At 49.7% G+C, this 19,669-nt stretch overlaps 1 protein-coding gene across 2 annotated transcripts in view; it reads right to left on the bottom strand.

The window, feature by feature from the left end:
* Positions 1–19,669, bottom strand: part of NMT1 (N-myristoyltransferase 1) — a 32,663-nt gene that overhangs the window by 7,989 nt on the left and 5,005 nt on the right. For both annotated transcript variants that reach the window (XM_037162113.2, XM_037162114.2), the window contains exons 2-8: positions 11,770–11,878; positions 8,625–8,769; positions 3,865–3,983; positions 3,229–3,320; positions 2,297–2,413; positions 1,332–1,502; positions 426–534 (exon numbers count right to left, since the gene is read on the bottom strand). In XM_037162113.2, the coding sequence (XP_037018008.1) occupies positions 426–534; positions 1,332–1,502; positions 2,297–2,413; positions 3,229–3,320; positions 3,865–3,983; positions 8,625–8,769; positions 11,770–11,878 (862 nt within the window). The remainder of the gene's footprint in view (positions 1–425; positions 535–1,331; positions 1,503–2,296; positions 2,414–3,228; positions 3,321–3,864; positions 3,984–8,624; positions 8,770–11,769; positions 11,879–19,669) is intronic.

Raw genomic sequence — 19,669 nt, 5'->3', positions numbered from 1 at the left:
GTACTGGGGTTGGAGTCTGGGCCTCCTCATGAGCCCGGGTCACCTGGCGTGGCAGAGGGAGCCACAGAAATGCTATGGCTGATTTACACCGCACCCTGGGATGCACTGCCGTTCGGTGAGTGGCTGCACCTTCCTACCTAGGCCACACGTGCAGGAAAGCGGTATCCTCTCAGCCTTTCCACAACGACAGAGAAGCTAGCCCAGCTGCAGGCGCACGGGAACAGAGAAAGGCAAACTAAAAACACTTGCTAAAAGTGTTTCCATTGCTCTTAGAAGCAATGGAAATGGAAAGTCTAGGAATCTGGAAAACATGGGGTGAGCCAGTTTTGTGTCCCCTCCCTAACTCAAAGCCCTGTTCCCTTCCGAGGACCAGGCTCCCCTCAGCCACTCCCCTGCCCCTCCCACAGCCCCAGAGCACCACTGGCCTCTGGCAGTCGGTAGAGCTTCATGGTGCGCTGCATGGTCATGTTTCTGCTTAAGTGGGAGAACTTCACTTCAATCAGCTTTCGTGGGTTCAGGGACCGATGCCAGTACCTGTGGGGACACAAATGCACTGTCCTCAGAGAATTCTGGCAAGTGCCATTAAGAGGACAATGGCATGGAGACTCCCAGATGGCCAGCAGGTGGCACAAGAGACACGTCTCTTGAGCCAGCAGCAGTGCCCAGCTCTCCAACCCCAATCACCCCACCACCACCGCCACAATGAATGCAGCAGAGCTGCCAGAGCTCTTCCGGGATTTCCTTTCTCCCCATGTTTATTTTTCAGTTGGAAAACCTCCTGCTACAGGAGCTGTCCGGGAAGAGCACTGCCCACTCCTGGAATCAAGTCTGTGGAAATGCAGCGCAGTTCTCTGTGCGTCTTTACCCTCCTCCTCCCTCCTCCACGGCATCTGTTTGGTGCTTTCACTTCTGAAGTCCTGGATTGTTGTGAACAACTTTCCAAGTCAGAGGTTCTTCCTGGGTCACACAGGGATCAGACACGCTCTCTGGGGCCCACACAATATTCAAAACAAAACTGAGCCAACCATGAAAACTTCTGCACATTTACCATAAAAATCCAGATTTGGACTTATCCCTAACAACTGAAACAAAACCTGGCAGACTGATCCCTTTGGACAGGGTACACTTTCCAGTCTGCTGTTCCTATAAACTCCTCACCTCTTCACACTCCATCCCTGGCTCCTGGGGGCACCCACAGCCCCTCTTATCAGACACCCCCTCTTATCAACATGCTCTTGGGTGGAGGCAGAGCCCTGACAAACAGTGACACAGGCCCTGGCCCAGAGCAGACGCGCCACAACTCCCAGGGCCTTGCAGGAAGAGACTGTTACCTGCAGGTGCCTACAGGCTTTGGTAATACCACTCCGGCAGTGTAAACAGCTTGGAAAATGCCCTCCAAATGAACCCGCCGGGTGATCTCACGGATCAGGACTGGAGCCACCCTCTTGGAACGCAGCTTCTTGTGAACACACAGGAAGTTGATCTCCACCATCTTCTTCTCTCTAAAGAGGGAGGAACAAAAGTGATGAGGCTTTCATCAGGTAAGGCAACCCCTTCAAGCACACACCCCACCCCCGCAGAGACCGGGCCTCCAGCACGGGCAGGTGTTCAGCTGCCACCTGCCCTCAGCGGTCAGCACTCGGGCTCCCTGCCGCTCTGCCCCACCAGGCACGGAGCCACTGTCTCCCCAACACAGACTCTCCCTGCAAAGGTCAAGTGGGACTCAAGCAACTGCTTATCCTAAGGCACTGCCAGCATCTCCAAGGGCTCTGCAGTGGCAGGCTGGGGGAGCCCCACCTTTGGCAGTCCGGGAAACTCACAAAGTCAAGGGTATTCTAGGACTGCATGGGTTTGACACCAACAGGAACCCATGGCCTATGAACCCAGAAGACCGCAGCAGGAGGCTCCGACATTTCCAGGGAGAAGGAAAAGCTCCAAGGCCCATCACCGTCTGAGTGAGAGTCACACCGGCTCCAGCCTATTGCTGAAGCTGCTCCAGTGCATCAATGTGTGACTAGTACAAGTGAGGACACTGAGCTGCTTCTCAGAGAGGGAACTGGCCTTCAGCATGGTCCTCTTCCAGCCCAGGTCCCAGACAAGAGAACCAGCAAAACTTCAGAGTAAAACAGGCCGTTCTTACTATGGGTATCTATTCCCAGGGCCTGAGTTCCCTCCCTTCATGGGACCGTCCCTCTTTCTTTTGTGGAAGGCGTATGTACCTGTTTTTCTCCCCCTCCCCCACAGACTGAGCAGGATGGTGGGGATGTGGGAGTTGGGAGACGGTGCTGGTGCTTACGTGTCATAGATGTGGATGTTTGCTGGGATGGCGCTGATGAACCCAACCAGCTTCCGACTTGAGACCACTCGAACCCCACAGTGCCACTGGGGGAGCCAGCCCGGTGGCCGGAGAGCCCTGGAACAGACAAGAGTTGCCGCTGCTCAAGACCCGCCGAGCCGAGTGTGGTTCTAACCGCCTGCTCCCACTTCCACGGGGGTCAGCACCTGAATTCTCCTGAGGGACAGGCCTCCTGGACGCAGAAGGAACTGAGCCACACTCTGCGCTGTTCGGCCCTTGCGGCCGACTTCCCCACCAATCCAAGGCTGCCACACCGAAGTTTTATGCCCAATGCAATGTCTTTAAGCTCACTCTAACAGCTTAAGCCAGAGGACAGGACGCCTCAGCTCTTAGTCCAGTGGGTCCCGTGGCTGGGAGCCGCCCGGGAAGCCCCCGGGGCACTGGTCTCGCCCCACCACTGCCCTCTCCCTGCCTGCCCGTTCTGCCTTTCCCTCCCGCAACAGGCAGCCCCTCTACATTTCTGCCTTTCCAGATACTGAACGTGGCCTGGGATGATGGCCCAGCCAGGCAAGGCCGTACAATTGTGGAATATACTCTGGAACTGCATGGAAAATGACTCTTCTAATTTAAAAAAAAAAAATCTTAGTAGCTTTCATCTCTCCTTCCCTTCTTACATAAAGTCGCCATACAACAGATGATCTCTGCTCCTGGCTAACAATTCCACAAAGCCCCCCTCACCCAGTCATTCTGTCTTAAATAAGGTTTCTATCCTAAGCTCCACCAGGAGCAAGTCTCCTCCCGACGCGGGAACCCAGAAGTCACACACCAACGTGCCACTCAGAGGCTGGCTCAGTGGGGTGGAAGCTCTGATGCCCGCGGCGGGTCTGCCCGCCGCCTCAGCGGAGAGCCGTAAGGAAGCCCTCACAACTCACCACAGGAGAAATTCCGGGGAATAGTCAAACCGAAACATGTTGTCATCATCTTCCACGTAATTCTCATTCAGGAGGGTATATAATTCTTTCAGCTGTGGAGAAACAGGTGCTGCCTTAGTGGTGTTCTACCGGGCAGGGGCCGACTCCACCACCCGGGGCTCCGTGTCTGCTGAAGGACGAGGCAAACGACCACAAGCTGTGTTTGCTCTGATCATCCTTTCCAGCCCGGGTATGGCAGGGACTCTTCTGGAATGAGCACCCTGGCTGTAACAGAAAACTGAGCCACTGAGGGGTAGAATGGCAGGCTCAAGCACACAGAGTGGCAGATGACCGAGAATGTCACCCAAGTAACCAACCACTCCCTCGTTAAGACAAGGGAATGAATGAACGAACAGGAAAAAGGAAAGCATGAGAAGAGGGTATCCACCTTGAGAGCTACAGAGAGAAGCCCAGTGCTAGCTCTGAAGGCTTGGCTAGGCCCCAGGGGCAAGCCACGCAGGGGTCAGCTCAGACCTGTTCGGCTCAGCTCTTCGGAGAGCCCTGGAAGAAGGCCTGGGCAGCAGCTGTCTCTGTGTGACTGCAGGGCTCCCGTGAAAGGGGCGCCCGGTCCACTGTGGCCTGCCCGGGCCTACTCACCACACCACGGTCCCCCAGGTCCAAGGCATCCCAGGTGAAGCCCTGGGGCAGGGTGTACGGCTCCTGGCGGATGTTGTCTTTGTCGGGCTCCACGGGGCCATGGGTGTTGACCACTTCTCCTGGAAGAAGAGCACAGCCATGAGCCTCACCCTCTGCCCCCAGGAGCTCCCCCAAAGAACACTCTGTGCTTGGCAACTGCAGACCATCTCTCCGGCTACCCTTGGCCTCTAACTGAGGGCCAATTCACAGCAAAATTCCAAACAATCATTGGGACCCAAGGTGGCCGGGTGGTTGGAAATCCTCCTCCATCTCCCTCTGGTTACCGAGTGACAGCTGACTGATCTGGCCTCCTGCCTCCTGGCTGGTGCCAAGAGAGCTGCCATGGCCCTGGCCCGTTGACCCAGATGGACTTGTAAGGAGCTGCAACAAGGCTGCTTCTGTGTCAACAGCAACGACGACGTCCTGGGACCATTCCCGAACCAGATGGTGGCATCCAGGCGCCAGGCTGGGTCCTGGCCCTGCCAGCCTTGGCTGTTAGCACTGTGGGCCAGTTCCCTGCTGCCACCAACTTGGGCCCTCAGTGTCTGTGGAACCTGCGAGCAGGTCAGGGCTGAATCGCTGAGTCCACACCATGCTGCCGGGAAGTTGGGCTCTGGCACCCCTCCTCTGTGGGTTCGTGGGCAGGGCTTGGAAGATACAGCCCCAACTCCCACCCACAGGCAAATCAGACTCATTTGATAAATGCCGGATGACTCAACCACTTAATTTTGGCTACTGGTATTATTCAATTTCTACAATCCAGAACTCACTGCTGTTCACACTTGGAAGAATGCAATGTTTAGTACATTTTGGAAATGGAGTCTTCAAGAAGAACCCCCTCAGTACACTGCCCGCCCCGAACACAGGGCACTGTACACACCAGACGCTGAACTCACGCTGACTGACTTTCAGACTCCTGGCCCAAATGTACTGTTCTCATGTGCAAGGGGCAGCTCTAGACCCTCCCAGGAACAGGTCTGTGGGGCAGATGAAAGAGAAATGGCGATCTGTGGCTGTGAGCTGAGGACAGGCTACCAGCACTAATCACCCAACTCTCTTTCACTCAACAACGTCTACTGGTCAGACGTTTAAAGGTGCACCAGACGTCGCACACCAGAACATAGCCAGGAAAAAACACGCGGTCCCCACCTGCATAAGGCGTACCATCTTCAGGGGACACATTCAAGAAATGAGATGTTACCAACGTGCTAAGGGTCACAAACTGGAAACTACACACAACAACGGGACACACAGCAGCTGGCCACCCACCACAATCTGGCCCCTCAAAAGGTTTGCTTGGGACAGAAGTGGTATTTTTTTCCTTCGTTTAGAAACTGACCTTTTAATTTACTCACAAAGCAAAGCAGTTTAACACAAGTGAATGTGCTTCCAACTCACGACCACATACAATTTTTTGAGCCCATAAAGCTGAAGACTAAGCCCCGGAAAGCACCAAGGACTGCTACCACCTCATCTAGGTGCTAGTCTGTCCCCTGTCCTACACGGAACTTACACCTTTTCCAAACACATTTAACTTCAAAATCTTTTATCACTGTTTTCCTAAGTGAGCTCCACGGACAGGAGACCAGTGGTCTTCCCCCGTGCAGTCACTGCCGCTGACAATGAGGACACCTTCTGAGAAAGATGTCGCTGGGTGACTGCGTCGTCGTGCCAACAGCAGAGTGCAAGTGCACAGACCTAGACGGTCTGACCTGCGACACACCGAGGCTCCACGGCACAGCCCACTGTCCCTGTGCTACAAGCCTGTACAGCACGTTGCAGCACAAAACCACACGACATTAGGTCAGGCACAATGGAACTGAGATGTAAACACTAGACATACAAGGCCGCTGTCACACGGCAAACTGCTTTAGAGCACACAATTTTTTAAATAAATAGAGTGTACTCTCAAATAACCATACACAGCACAGTAAAGCAAACAGCAATCGGCAACACTGTTGTTATCACCATTGTCAGGTGTCAGGCACTACATGTAGCTGCACTCACTGAGTGGCGATGCCATGTGGGGACAGGAAGTCTTTCAGCCCCTTACAGTCTCATGGACCCACCTCCGCACACGTGATCTGTTGTTGATCAAAATATTACTGTGCGGCGCCTGGCTGTATTACAATAATCTCAAGGCCAAACCTTTCACTAGGGCTGGTTACAGGAGCAGCAGTGCATGCGACAAGCATTCTCTCCTGCACCACCTGTTCACGGAATCTCAGAACGCGCCAGCTCTGTGGCAAGAGCTGGTACACGAAATGGACACAGGTGACTTAAAAAAGTACAGTGGCATGATCTGAAAAAGGAGGTAAAAGTTTCACCTGGGAGCACGCAGAACTGTTACACAGCCTGAAACACTTGCTGTTTAGAAAGCCTTTAAATGGGGAATTTAGGATGACTTTAAATTCCTAAAGAATTCTAGGTCTCTTCAGTGGAAAACAATCTAATTACAACTCTCCCAACAAGGTGGGAGTACTGAAAACACAGTTCACTGGAAATGCCTGCATTTTAAATTCATTAGCCCCGTTTCAGTGGAAAATATAAAGCACGAAGCCAGGTATCACACAGCCCTGGGGGTACTCGGGAGTAGAGTGAGGGAGGCTCCTCGGCCACACAGAGCAGCGGGCACTTGAAACTCGTCGCTCTCTGCAGGCTGACTCGCAGCCACAGAGGAGCCTTCACTCTCCTGGACTGGCCACAGGCCTAAAAGGCAGACCGATCAGGCGCTCGGAGTGACGGCTCTTCCACACATGTGCACAGAAGGCATGCGCAGCAGAAACAGCACTGGGTCCCGCTGCGCCTTCCTGAGTGTGTCGGGGCCCCGTGAGCAAGCACGTGGCTTTCTCATGAACCTTCTGAAAACAAAACCGCAGCACTTTCTACAAGTACAGGTGGAGAAACCAAGGCAAAGAACAAAGAATAACTGGACTGAAGAGGAACAGAAACCCACCACCTAACTCACCTCATCACCAAGTCCCGCTGTCTGTAAAACCATGGGGCTAAGGTACCCACTTGCAAATTTCCAGTGAAAAAGAAAATCAAACCAAAACACCAAACTCCACTTGATAACTGGACTAAGATGTCTGGCAGTCACCACAAAATGTATGTCCATGCATTTCACTCAGAGGCACAGCCCGTGGCCCCGCCTTCTTTCTGCTCCCTTTAGGGGGAGCGGTCACTGGGCCCGGCTACTAGTACCGCCCTAGGAGCAGCATTACTGGGACCCAAAGCCTTGCTGGAGGGCTTAGCCAGTGGGCCTGGGACCTACATGCCTGGGGCAGCCCAAGAGACAAGGTCGATGGGTCAGGGCAGGGTTCTGGAGTAGTGCCTGCTTGCTGATTCACAGCTCATAACCCTCCGGGCAGTGTTTTGCCTGCAGGGGGCGTACCTCAGCTTACCTCTGGACTGTGACTAAGCTGTCCAAGAACTGCATCGCTCCAGAGCAGAGCTCCTGAAACTTTCAAAGTGGACACAAATCCCCTGCATGTTCTGATTCCAAAGACCTGGAGTGGGGCCTAGAGTCTGCATTCTACAAGCCCTTAAGCAATGCCACCCTGCTGGTCTGAGACCACACTTCAATAGCAAGGCTCTGTACTGCACATGCCCACCTCTGGAAATGAATCTCCTCGGGCTCCGCTGTTCCTCACCAGTCTTTGGCCTTGCTTCCACCCTCCTCCTCCCCACCAAATACACTGTCAAGTCGCACTCTGTTTCTGGAGGGGAGCAGTTAACATGCATGTCCTGATGGTCACTCACATTTGGTGGGACACACGTTCTTCCAATGCACTAAGTAAATGGAAGCTGGCTCGCAGTGGGCCCAGACCCATGATGCACAGCTCGGGAAACTTCAGCAGCGACTCTGACGTGAGCCATCCAGGTTAGCTGGGGCTCGGTTCCAGGAGGCATCTGCAGCTCTGCTACATCCAGTCTCTTCTGGGATTCTTTTAGATTTTTTGCCTGCCCTATCCTTTAAGAGTTCATTATAGCTTTCTTAGGGGTGCCAACCAAACCTATACACAGTGTTCCAGCTGTTGAACCATCACTGTTAAGCAAAATGTCAAATTACCTTGCCTTTAGTAAGGGTGCACTGGCAAGAGACTAGGAGGAGACTGGGAACCTGGCCATTCCAGAATTAAACATTTGCCCAGATAAACAGATAGTCTGTTCATAAAATCTGTGTGAAAAGATAGATCCCTGGGCAGACACCCCAACTTGTCATGTGCCAATACATCATTTTTCTTTGTAGATTTATATTGAATGATGATGGACCAAGAGAATCATTATTTGTTAGAATCAGTGTGTGCTACTGTGCAGAGAAAAGGTCCCTGAACAATAGCCTTTCCTACACTGCACTTTCAAGACTATCCTCTAGCCCTGGCTGGTGTGGCTCAGTGGACTGAGTGCTGGCCTGTGAACCAAAGGGTCACTGATTCAATTCCTAGTCAGGGCACATGTGTGGTACAAGTAGGCCAGGCACCCAGCTGGGGGCATGTGAGAGGCAATCACATGCTCATGTTTCTCTCCCTTTCTCTAAAAATAAATAAATAAAACCTTAAAAAAAAAAAAGAAAGAAAAGACTCTCCTCTAAAAATAACCACCAACGCACTCCAGGGCTCTACTGTCCTCTCCCACAGATTCAGTGAGGAACCCTTAGCATAGCTGTGGCACACCCCTTGCCCTTGCCCCTGTAACTGGGGAAAAAAGCTCATACGTACCCAGTTTGGGGACGGGCTGTGTGTCCCAGAACTGATAGCTTCTCTTGCTAGCCTCCTCCATTGTTTTGGCAGGTCCCTGGCCCACTGAAAACAATTCAATGGCCTTCTGTATTTCCTGGATCCTCTCTGCTGGCAAAGAGTTCATCTGGACAAGACAAAGGCGGGGAGAGAAAGGCCCACTGTTAATAAGCATTTCGTATCAATCACAGGGGTATGGTTCCTGTTCTGATCCCCGAGGCCGTGTACTGCACTGCACAGCTGGAGAAAGCTGCTGACGATGAGCAATGTGACATGGGTGCATCCTCAGGGTTTGTCCCCTTCTTGTGATGTGTGATGGCAGATGCAATACATGTTCATTGTAGTTCCAAACATAAACAGTAAGAAACCAACAATCCCAACCCTCAAATATAATCCTCATCATCAACCATCTTAATTTGGGAAGCAGAGAGAGAAGAGGCAAATACATATAATTTCAGATGTTTTTGCTCGCAAGTTCCAAACACACAACTTCAAAAACTGGAATCAGACCATACACTGTTACTTGATAAGCTGCTCTTCTTTAAACACCGCGTCTAAGAGACCTTTCCATGTGGACATGCGCACTCGCCCATCCTAACCGCTGTGCACGGACCGCAGTGTATCAGGCCAACCCCCACCAACGGGCGTTTTGGTGGTTTTGTTCTTCAGTGCTGCAGACATGCTGTAATGAACTTTCTTGTACATCGGTTTTTGTTCATTTGGACGTGAATCCCTGCAGCATAAGGTCTGAGAAAGGAGGCTTTCTGAAAGGGGTGCCTCCGGCACTCTGGTCACCCCTGAAGTGCTGACAGGGTCAACAGATACGCACATCTGAACTTATAATTAGCAGTTAATAAACCAACAAACAGTGTTATGAAAGCATGTGTTTCTCCAGACTCTTACTAGATTTACCAAATCTTAATCTCTGCCAATCTAGGAGAAAAAAATACTGCTCTAATTCTCATGTCTTTCACTGTGAATTTAATCATCTTTTCATACACTGACTGAACATTTGTATTTTTTTCTTTGTGAAATGCCAATGCATTTCATTACTTTAAATTGACTGATTCATATGTTACAAATATTTTCCCAGTTCATTGTTTATCTTTTGACTTGTACAGAGAAGTTTAAATTTGTCAAGTTTTCTTTATAGCTTCTAGGTCTCATGTCAGGCTTATGATTACAAAATATGCATAATTTTTCCTAACACCTTGCTTTTTATTTTTTTTCTGGTTAAACTGCGAAGGGAAGGAAGGCTATAAACCAACATGTTTACACTGCTGACTCCTGGGAGGCAAGATTGTCAACGTAAGAAACGTTTACACCTGTAGAGAATTTGAGTTTATTTGAGCCAACTGACAACAACTGACAAAGAAGCAAAATCTCAATGGACAGAGAAAGTGCTCCAGAGAAAGCAGTTTTGCACCTTATCTTACACATTACAATCAGAGGAGGAAGCACACAGCATTACATGAAATCTACTGGTAATCAGATTAGGGAGGCAGAGAAAGCAACGCGGGGAAATCTCCAGGATTGGATAAAAAGCAAAATGAAAAGTCACATACTTCTTTTACATTTGTGGGTATACAACAGCTAGCAACAAAAACCACATTAACAATGAAGAATTTTGTGGTCTCTGCGCTGGTGCAGTGAGGGATAAGGAGGGGAGGGCCGGGGCAGGGCGTGCAATGAAATTACCCTGACATTCCAAAGGTGTGTTGTCCAGATGCAAAAAGACAAAAGGCTCAGTTAAGGTAAAGACTGACCCTGTCAGGGAAGACACTGGCCTTGGACATGACTGCTCGCTGTGACTTGCTTTTTGTTAGGAAGATTTAACTTCAGACCATCCTGTGTACTTACTTCGGGTCTGAGTTTGTAAGGCCCACCATGCAGGCCTCCCCTGAGCTTGTCAGATTTAATATGGCGCCCCTTTTTCATTCAGAGGATTGTAACTGATTTTAGTTTTCTTCCTCTTGATATGTTTTTTCTCCAAATTCTCTACAGTGAACTTCATCACTCTTATAAAAGGAAAGTGAAAGAGCTATGTAAATAGTACTGTTAAAACTTTCTCATTTCAAACGGAACCATTGATTTAGGCTCAAGCTCCAATTCCCCTGAGTCACCCAACACCCACCCTCAGACAAACAGAAGACCAACCAGACAAAAATCCTTGAAGCCGAAGCATCGGCTGGACTAGAACTCCTGACTGAAGACCTGGGTGAGCTGCCTCTCTCACCTTTCAAATGGAAAGACTCTCACTTTCATACCCTGTAGGGGTACTGAAGTGCCAGGCAAGAACCTAGCCAACACTGCGGTCAGTAATGGTGGCATTTTTTTCATAGGGGATTGGATGTTGACAAAAGTAAAAAATCACTTCAAGCCCTATCTCCTTAAGAAGACTGAAGCTAGAGCATGAAGCAAAGTGTATGTACCTAGAACCGGACCAATTTTCTTGTGAGGCTTATAAACTGTTTGAGAGGCAATTCTAAAAAAGGAATCATGGATATGTTTTGAACTTTCCCCTGTGCCTACTTTAAAGAGGACAGTACTTACCTAAATAAAAGGCTTTCTTTTTTTTAATGTAGTTTATTTACAAAACAAAACAATCCTTACCCATACCTCTGGGTTTCAGATCTGCGAGTCTCAGGTCGCAAATTGGTAGGTCAGTGGTCCTCGGCTCTGAGACTGGGGTTTTTGCGACAAAGACTCACACTGCAGTAGAAGAATGCGTGCACCACACGGAGGTCTGCCTTACGAAGAACAGGCCTGGGTGCCCACACGGAGGGGGCGTGAGACGGAAAGGCTAAGAACCGCGGCTCCAGCAACGGCGCTGGCGCAAGCGCAGTCGTCCTCCTCTGTCTGGCACCTTGCACAGCGCCACCTGCAGTGATGCACCTGTGCACTCTCAGGGGACACCGTGCTTGGGAGTCAGTGTCTAACTTGCTGTGCCTTGAGGTGTAAGAACGATTCATCGCCTAGGTCTAGGGGGACAGAAGGTGGCGACGCCTCCGCCCTGAAGTAACGCCGGCGGAGACTGTCAATCTAAGCCGTCCCACACGTTCACCCCCAAACTCTCTCATGCCAGAAATCGACTCTCAGTCACAAGAAAACAGAGCCTCCTTATTACCTTTACGGGCTGATCCTGGGCTGAATCTGTCTCGCTGCCTTTCTCTTTCTTTTTCTTTTGTTTCTTTTTCTTCTTTTTGGCTCCAGTGTCATTGGCTGGACTCGAACCACTGTAAAACAAGTAAACACCGATGCAGGCTTTGTTAAAAAGATCATCTGCTTTGGGCTGCGCTGACGAGAACTTTCTGTGTGGAGCCGGACCTTCCTGCATCGCCCTGCCGGCTGCAGAAGCAGACGAGAGTCTAATCCAGGTCCCCAGACGACACGGCTTCCTCCCCACTCCCACCAGCTCCCGGGGAGGGAGCGCTGTGCAAGGAATGTCTTATTTGTTGGAAAGGAAAGTTCCTATTCTTGCTTTATTTTATGTTTATTTTCTTTAGATTCCTAGGCTGCTGGCACCACAGACAAATGATAACTGCTAACAGGGCACCCATGCCACCAATATACCCTTAGAGTCCCTCGTTCAGTAGGGTGACCGGGTGTCCTGACCCACTGGGGTCACAGGTTCCATTCCTGTCAGGGCACAGGCAATCCACCAATGGATGTACGAACGGGTGGAACACAAACACGTTCCTTTCTCTCTAAAACCAAAACCAGTTTTAAAAATACAATAAAGCAAAATAAAAGGATGACAGCCAGAACTGGTCTTTGTGGGAGCCCTTCCTCACACCCACTCCCAGACTCCCAATGCGTCAGGTCTAACGAGTTTCCCCAGCTGGACCTGAAGTACACGGCAGTCCTCGAGAGTGGGGAACAACAAGGAAACGGGCGATTTAATGCTGCTCTAACTGTGCGCAAAATCGTCAAACAACCCGGAAAAACACCTAGATCAGGCCTGCAGGCCTGAGGACAACTGTGGGCCGGTTAAGACTGCGTGAGCACCACGGGCAAAATCTAGTACTAGGGACCTCAGCGAAGTGAAGCATCCAGCCATCCCCACCACACGATCACGTGCACCGTGTGCCTGAGCGTGAGCGTGGTGAGGGGGCCTCCTCAGGCCCTTTTCCTTCTTTGTGATACACCCCGTGAGCGCAGCAAAGCTTCTTGGCCACATTCATGCTTCCTACTGTCGTGTCTTATTGTTTCTGTATTGTGTCTCAATATCTTCATCGAGAGGCGAATCATACGTTATACTGTTTCTTTGACATTTTCAATCCATTTGCTCCCCAATGTTCTTCCAGTTCTTGTTGATTTTAGGACAGCAGTTCTGATTCTGGGAAGTCTCCACCTGACTGATGCATGTTCGGGTTCACCCTGCGGCCGGTTCCCCTAACCACTGCCGTCGCCAGCTTCCACGTCAGACTGAAGTTGGCAGCGTCAGGCTGGAATAATGACTGACGCTGCTCTGTCATCTCCTTGGAACTCTCTCGGTAAAAAGTAAAAAATAATCATCATCTACTGGATTCTCATGCTGTGGGGTCCCTCTTGGATTTTCAGGCCCCAAACCCGCTTTCTTTCTTGGGTGGAAGAAGTGGAAGGCGGGAGGCCCAGGATCCAGAGGGTGAGAGCCCAGCAACTGCCAGCAGAGGCAAGGGAAAGGTCACCAGACCCAGGGATGGGAGAGAGGAAAAAGGGCCAAAGAAGAATCCAAGCAAAAAGATGAAACGTGGGAGTGTCTCTCAAGCAGTGGCTGCCACCCAGCACGCCAGCTGGCCCCCATCACAAAGCAACCTGCCCAGGGCTCTAGTGGAACTCGAAGTGGAGCTCCATCAAGCCTGGCTCAAGGACACTCCACCCTGAAGACCACCTATAGTGACTTCAGCTACCCACCCCCCCAGCCAACCACACGTGGGTTCATTCTGGGGACCAGCTCTTCCCTGTGACCAGCGTCAGGGCCATCTCTAGGTAATTCACCCCCACAGGTAGAGAAAGCCCTGCTCCTGCCACCAGAGGCTCCCCTGGCCACCCACAGGCAGGCTCTCACTGGGGAGAAGCCCTACCCACGCCCTGACTTACCCCTACCTGCTGGCCACCCACCAGCTGTCCCAACTGCAGCATTTGTTTTGCCTGCACCTCTCTGCTAGCTGTCCACAGGCACTTGCGAAGGTGAGAAGCCCCACCCCTGCCCTGACTGTGGCCTCCGCTTTACCTACTCTTCTCAGTCACCAGCATATCCACTTTAACAGCTGGCCCTTCTGGGGCAGAAGGTGGGAAAGGCACAAGCACAAGTACAGCCTGGAAGCCCAAGAGTGGATCCATCGTTCTGGCCAGAGCCCAGGGTGGCAGCAGCCTGCAGTGCAGCTGTCACGGCTGACTCCTGTTTCAGAGGCTGGGATGCCCCAGTTCATTTCTGCTACTTCCCAGACATATTCCAGTGACACGGGTGGCAGAGCTCAGGAGAGGATCAGGGTTTTCTCTGGACAGGAAGAGGCAGCGTCTATGTGTTCAGGGGTAAGGAAAGGAAGTGGGCGCTGAAGGAAAACAAAGCTCTGTGTTAGGGTGAGGGAGCAGAGAAGGCCCTCTGGAAGGGACCCGAACGGCCGCCTGAGGGCTGAACCCGTTTTCTGACGTTTCTGCTCCCACTTCCAAGTCCCACTTGGGGCTACTTCACAGCCAACATTTCACCAACTGGGTTTTCTTTCTGGAGTGTTCTCTCCCTTAGAGCATTCTGGCCTGTATCTCTCCTGCTTCTCAGAGCTGGGGTCCCTCAGCCGTGAAAACCTGGTAAAGGAGCCGGTGCCCACGCTGGGGATTCCCAGACCGGAGGGCACACTCTGGACCTGTCCCACGGGGGAGCTCATCCAAGGGCTCCGCCTGCTGATCTGTGCAGTGAGGCATCTGGGAAGGAGACACGGGCGGGCGGCACCAAGCCACTGCTGGCACCCTGGTCCTGAAGACCTAGAGGCGGCCACAGAGAGGAGCCAGAAGGCTTCAGTGGGGGGCTCTCTGGCCCATGCCCACTCTGCACAGCCCACAGAAGTATTAAGCTTATTAACGAAGCTAATTTTTTCCCAAAACTTATGAATTAGGTTTTATAATGTTTTTTCCTTCTTCAGATATCTGCATGTTTTCTGGATTTCACATCTTTTGAATAAAGATGTGTTCCTGGGCCACAGGAGCTAGAAATATATAAGGTTAGGAATTTAAAAAGAGAGAGTAAATTACTTGTGATTAGAGTTGACATGAAGGCATAGTTTCGTTTCCTCAGTCTAATTTACTGTAACGCGTCAAGATTTGAGATCTCTATGACCCCTTCAGATATGCTAGTCGTACTTTAGAACAGGAACCTGGTGCGGAAATAAGCAGGGCGGGGGACAGACTGGGAGTGTCTGTGCGCCAGGAGGGGTGGCGGGCGACTCTGGCGCCTCTCTGAACAAGGCTGCTTCTCCGAACCTCGTTCCAAAGATGGTGACTAATGGGACCTGGGTGTTACTTTCACTGCACCACACAGTCTCTCCTTCATCAGGAGACCTCGGTTTTAGCTCAGCTCATTTCCGCTCGCTGAGTGGCCGTAAGCATATTATTCAACATTTCTGCACCTTAGTTTTCTCACCTGTAAAATGAGGCTAATGTCACCTTAACTGGATTGTCTGAGACAAAATGTGAAGGCACCTAACATGTCTTTATAGTCTGAAGAACAAATAGCAGAGGTGGCCCCTCCAATTTTATTATAAAAGTTTTCAAAGATTCAAGAGTTGAATTTTATGATACATCTGCCACTTAGATTCTGCAATTAACCTAGGTTCTTTTGCTATATTTATTTTATCACCTGTCAGTCCATCTAACCCTCCATTCATTCATCCACCTTTCTCAATGATTTTCGTGGTACATTACAGACATTACACTTCACTCCAAATAATTCCAAAGCTGAACTTCATACACAAGAAACTTTAGCTGTCCTGTCAAGTTCAGATGCACCATTATTGAGAAGAAAATTTACAAACCATAGTTGTCTCCTGTGTATTTTATAGCTTCTCGAATCCGGAGCCCAGTCTGAGTACAGTGAACCTTAGTCTGCAGAACCAGCTAAGCTCAGAGTACTGTTTCGGCTGTATACTCCAGATAACCAACTTTCAAAGAATTAAGACAGTATAAAATACCTTTTCCATACATTATGGTAAATACCAATTAAGCTTCATTTTATAGTTCAGAAAGCCTTCATGGTCTTAAACTGACTTGGGGTGATCACGAACATTAACTCTCCTGTCATGCCGTGCGAGGAGGGAGCGGTCTGGAACCACGCACTGCCACCTCCCGCGGCATGACATCTTCAGGTCGGTCTCCTCCTCACCCGGGCAGCAGCACTCACACCCAGACTTCATGACCTCACACGTGGACTAAAGTCACCTCCAGCATTTCCTGGACCTCCTTGACTTCCCAGCCTTTTTGCATCGTCCTGAACTGTGGGCCTCACCACGTGTCCCTGCCACGTGACCCTGCCTCACCACGTGACCCTGCCTCACCACGTGTCCCTGCCACGTGTCCCTGCCTGAAAGCCCAACTTCTCCCTGGGCCCACAACACGGTGTTCCAGTCTGGCTCACCCACCCTGACCTCCTGCTCTGGAATGACTGCCTGCACCCGCCTGGCCAGGCCCCTTCTCGGATCCCTGATGAAGACCGTGAAGCCAGGGAGATCCAGGGAAAGCTGGAGGTTCCTTTGGTGCAAACGTAAGGTCAGGAAGTCCACCTGCAAGTGTAACCTCCTACAAATTATATCAATGAAACGCCAAAGGCACAATTCAGAGGGGTGAAGGGGATTTTAAGGTGAACTCCTTAAAATCAGACATGCAGCAAAGCCCCCAAGGCCATAAAAAGAATAGGAACTGAACCGTAAGTCATTCACACCCTGAAGATATTTTTTTCTCTTAATAACCCAATTTTGTTATCACACACAAGCCCATTTGTAGCCTGTGACAACTCTACGTGGTTTTCTTATTCCAGAGATAGTCTCCCTTTGATCTCAGGACTGTAAGCGGCATTAAAAACTGGCTGATGTTAGGAGACAAACCAGCATCCCACTGTTGATACAATTTATAAGTCCTTTTCAATTTCAGCTTGTGGAATGCATTCTCTAGGCCATGGATATGAATTACCGTAAGAATCGTTTTTTATATATTCTATGTAAAAAAGAACCAAAAAGGTCAAGGTGAATACCGTTATAATCAACTGGATAACCACTAAACACAATTCACATAAGGAAAAGAGAAGAAATTATTTCCTTCAACTTTAGACATCTTTACAAGTGCGCAAAACCATTATTCAGTGGAAACACTTCTAACAACAATCTCCTCGACCACCCCATTTTTATGGAAGGATCTTGAGCTGAATTCTGGTTTTTTGTTTTTTTTTTTAAACTATTAGTATGAGTACCTGGCAAACTTCAAGACCCAAACTAAAACCATTTCCTCGTTCTGGCTTCACTTTGCACACGCAGCGACTGAAAACAGTCATGTTCCAACTCGCACATCAAGCCCACGGAGACAACTGGAGAACAAAGGAAAGTTCTTTTACAGTCATCTTTACTGAGCTACCAGGCACTGAGCCATACCCCTGAGAACATATTATGAGCCCCCCGTGGTGTTACACTCAACACCCCAAACAGACTCAGTGATGGGACTTCCAAGGAGCCCACTAGGGTTAGCTTTTAAGATGATTAAAATTATTCACAAGAAACCAAGCTCAGAGACCTTGAGAGTAGGTTTTCAAGAAGCATTAGGAAGCCAGTATCATTTCACAAAATAATGGCCTCAATTTGGATTTCGGGAGAACCAGAGGAACCCACAAAAGCCAGGCTAGCCCTTTTCTAAGAATTCAACATTGTTTTTAAAATTTTAAAAAAGACTTTATTTATTTTTAGGCAGAGGGGAAGGGAGAGAGAAAGAAAGGAAGAGAATCATCAATGTGTGGTTGTCTCTCGCACGCCCCCTACTGGGGACCTGGCCCACACAGCCCAAGCATGTGCCCTCACTGGGAATCAAACCAGTGACCCTTTGGTTTGCAGGCTGGCACTCAGTCCACTGAGCCACACCAGCCAGGGCTCAACATCATTTCTGAAGGGATGTGAAGTCCATACTCACTGGGTAGTTGTCACAGGGCATTCTGAGATTCTGCCAATTGACACAAATCTCTTGAGCTCTCTAAGCCTGCTAGTTATCTTAACACACCTTGGAACACAGCAAATCAAAATCCAACTTTGGTTCATTTCGTTCCAAAACAATGAGCAGAGAATTAGTGAAATCTGCCTTCTTTTTTGGGGGGGTGGGGCAGGGATTGGAGTGTGTGTGCAATGGAGAGGAAGACGGGTGTTCGCCTTGAAAATTACATTCTAAAGTAAAGTTGATCGAACCAAGTCATTAATGAACAACCTAGTGAATGTGGGATAAATGAGCAGAATGACAGCCCCCCGAATGGAAGAAAAGCAATTAAATGTCATTTTTCTAATGAAGGCCAAAATATTCGAACTTCAAACACTTAAGAAGAAATCCTATGGTGCTCTGATAGAAAGTTAGGGTCGGGGAAGGAGATGGAAATGAAACCCCAGTATTCCTTTCTAGAAACTGAATACAGTGCCAAGGCTTGTAAGCAGGTGGGACGGAAGGGCAAGCTGACGATGAGCAGTAGGAGCAGCAAACTTCCAGACAGGAACAGTGAGGCCGTGACACGGGCCTCCTCTCAATGCCACTGGAAGACAAAAGTCCACGCGAAGCTGCGTGGCTGAGGAGCTGCAAGCTGCTAGCGTGAGCGCTAAATAACTGGAGCTGGAAGAAATCTTGGCACTACCTGGCTTAACCTATTGTTCGTAGAAGAGGAAACCAAGACCCAAGACGAGAGCAAACTGGCGGCCAACTAACCAACCGTACCCAGGGGAAAGCCGCGGACCCCTACAGACTTGGCCCATTCTTCCCACCATGACAGCCTCATTCCCTGAGAGTTTACCTGAGCATCTCCAAAGCCGAAAGAATACAGTTTCATAACGCAGGGCCCTAAACAAATTTTTGTATACAGGAGAATATTTAAGGCAACGAGGAAAGTGAGCCACGTTTTATACAGAAAGCCTCCCTCCCTGCTTACTCTAGCTCTCCTTGATGTCTGACTTGTTTAAGATTATGATCTCCCAAATAATTCAATACTTTGTATAATGATGTGCTTCCTGGCTTCCCAATGGGATGAAAATTTCCTAAGCCTAGGGACCACTCGTTATACAGCTGTTTCCCACAGCACCTCCAGCTGAGTTGAGCGCACAGTTAAAAGAGTTCAACAGGCCCTGGCCAAGTAGCTCAGCTGGTTGGAGTGGTTGTGGGTTCGATCCTTAGTCAGGGCACATATAAGAAACAACCAATAAATGCAATAAATGGAACAACAAATCAATGTTTCTCTCTCTAATCAATCAATAAAAAGTTTTTTTAAAGAGTTCAAAAATAGATATGACCCCTGAAATAGATATTGGTCCATCAAGGAGAGTTTAAAGGGGCCAGCCACTTCCATCACCAACTGGGGTCCCCCTTAGGGGAAGTCCATGGGTTGTGGAGTACATCCAAAGACAAAATCACACTCTCAGGGTCAGGACACAGAAGTCGATTACAGCCCTGGCTGGTGCAGCTCAATGGACTGAGTGTGAGCCTGCAAACCCAAGGAACACGGTTCGATTCCCAGTCAGGGCACATGCCTGCGTTGCAGGCCAGTTCCCAGTGGGGGACACATGAGAGGCAACCATACATTGATATTTCTCTCCCTCTCTCCTTCCCTTCCCCTCTAAAGATAAATAAAAATCTATTAAAAAAAAAGTCAATTACAGTAGGGAAAAGAAGTTTCTAAATTCAGAATGTGTCCTTCAGGGGGTCAAAGGGAGAGGTGGGGATGCAAATCCCAAGCCTCACCGCCAAAGCTAAACCAATTACAAGTGAAGGCGAGCTGAGATAATCCATGCAAAGAACTGAGCACAGTGTCCGAGTGCCCACTA

This window comes from Artibeus jamaicensis, unplaced genomic scaffold (assembly GCF_021234435.1).
Source record: "Artibeus jamaicensis isolate MK-2021 breed Jamaican fruit bat unplaced genomic scaffold, CSHL_Jam_final contig_2259, whole genome shotgun sequence".
Lineage (NCBI taxonomy): Eukaryota > Metazoa > Chordata > Mammalia > Chiroptera > Phyllostomidae > Artibeus > Artibeus jamaicensis.
Note: the sequence above shows the minus strand (reverse complement) of the source record. Positions and strands in the feature narration are given on the sequence as shown.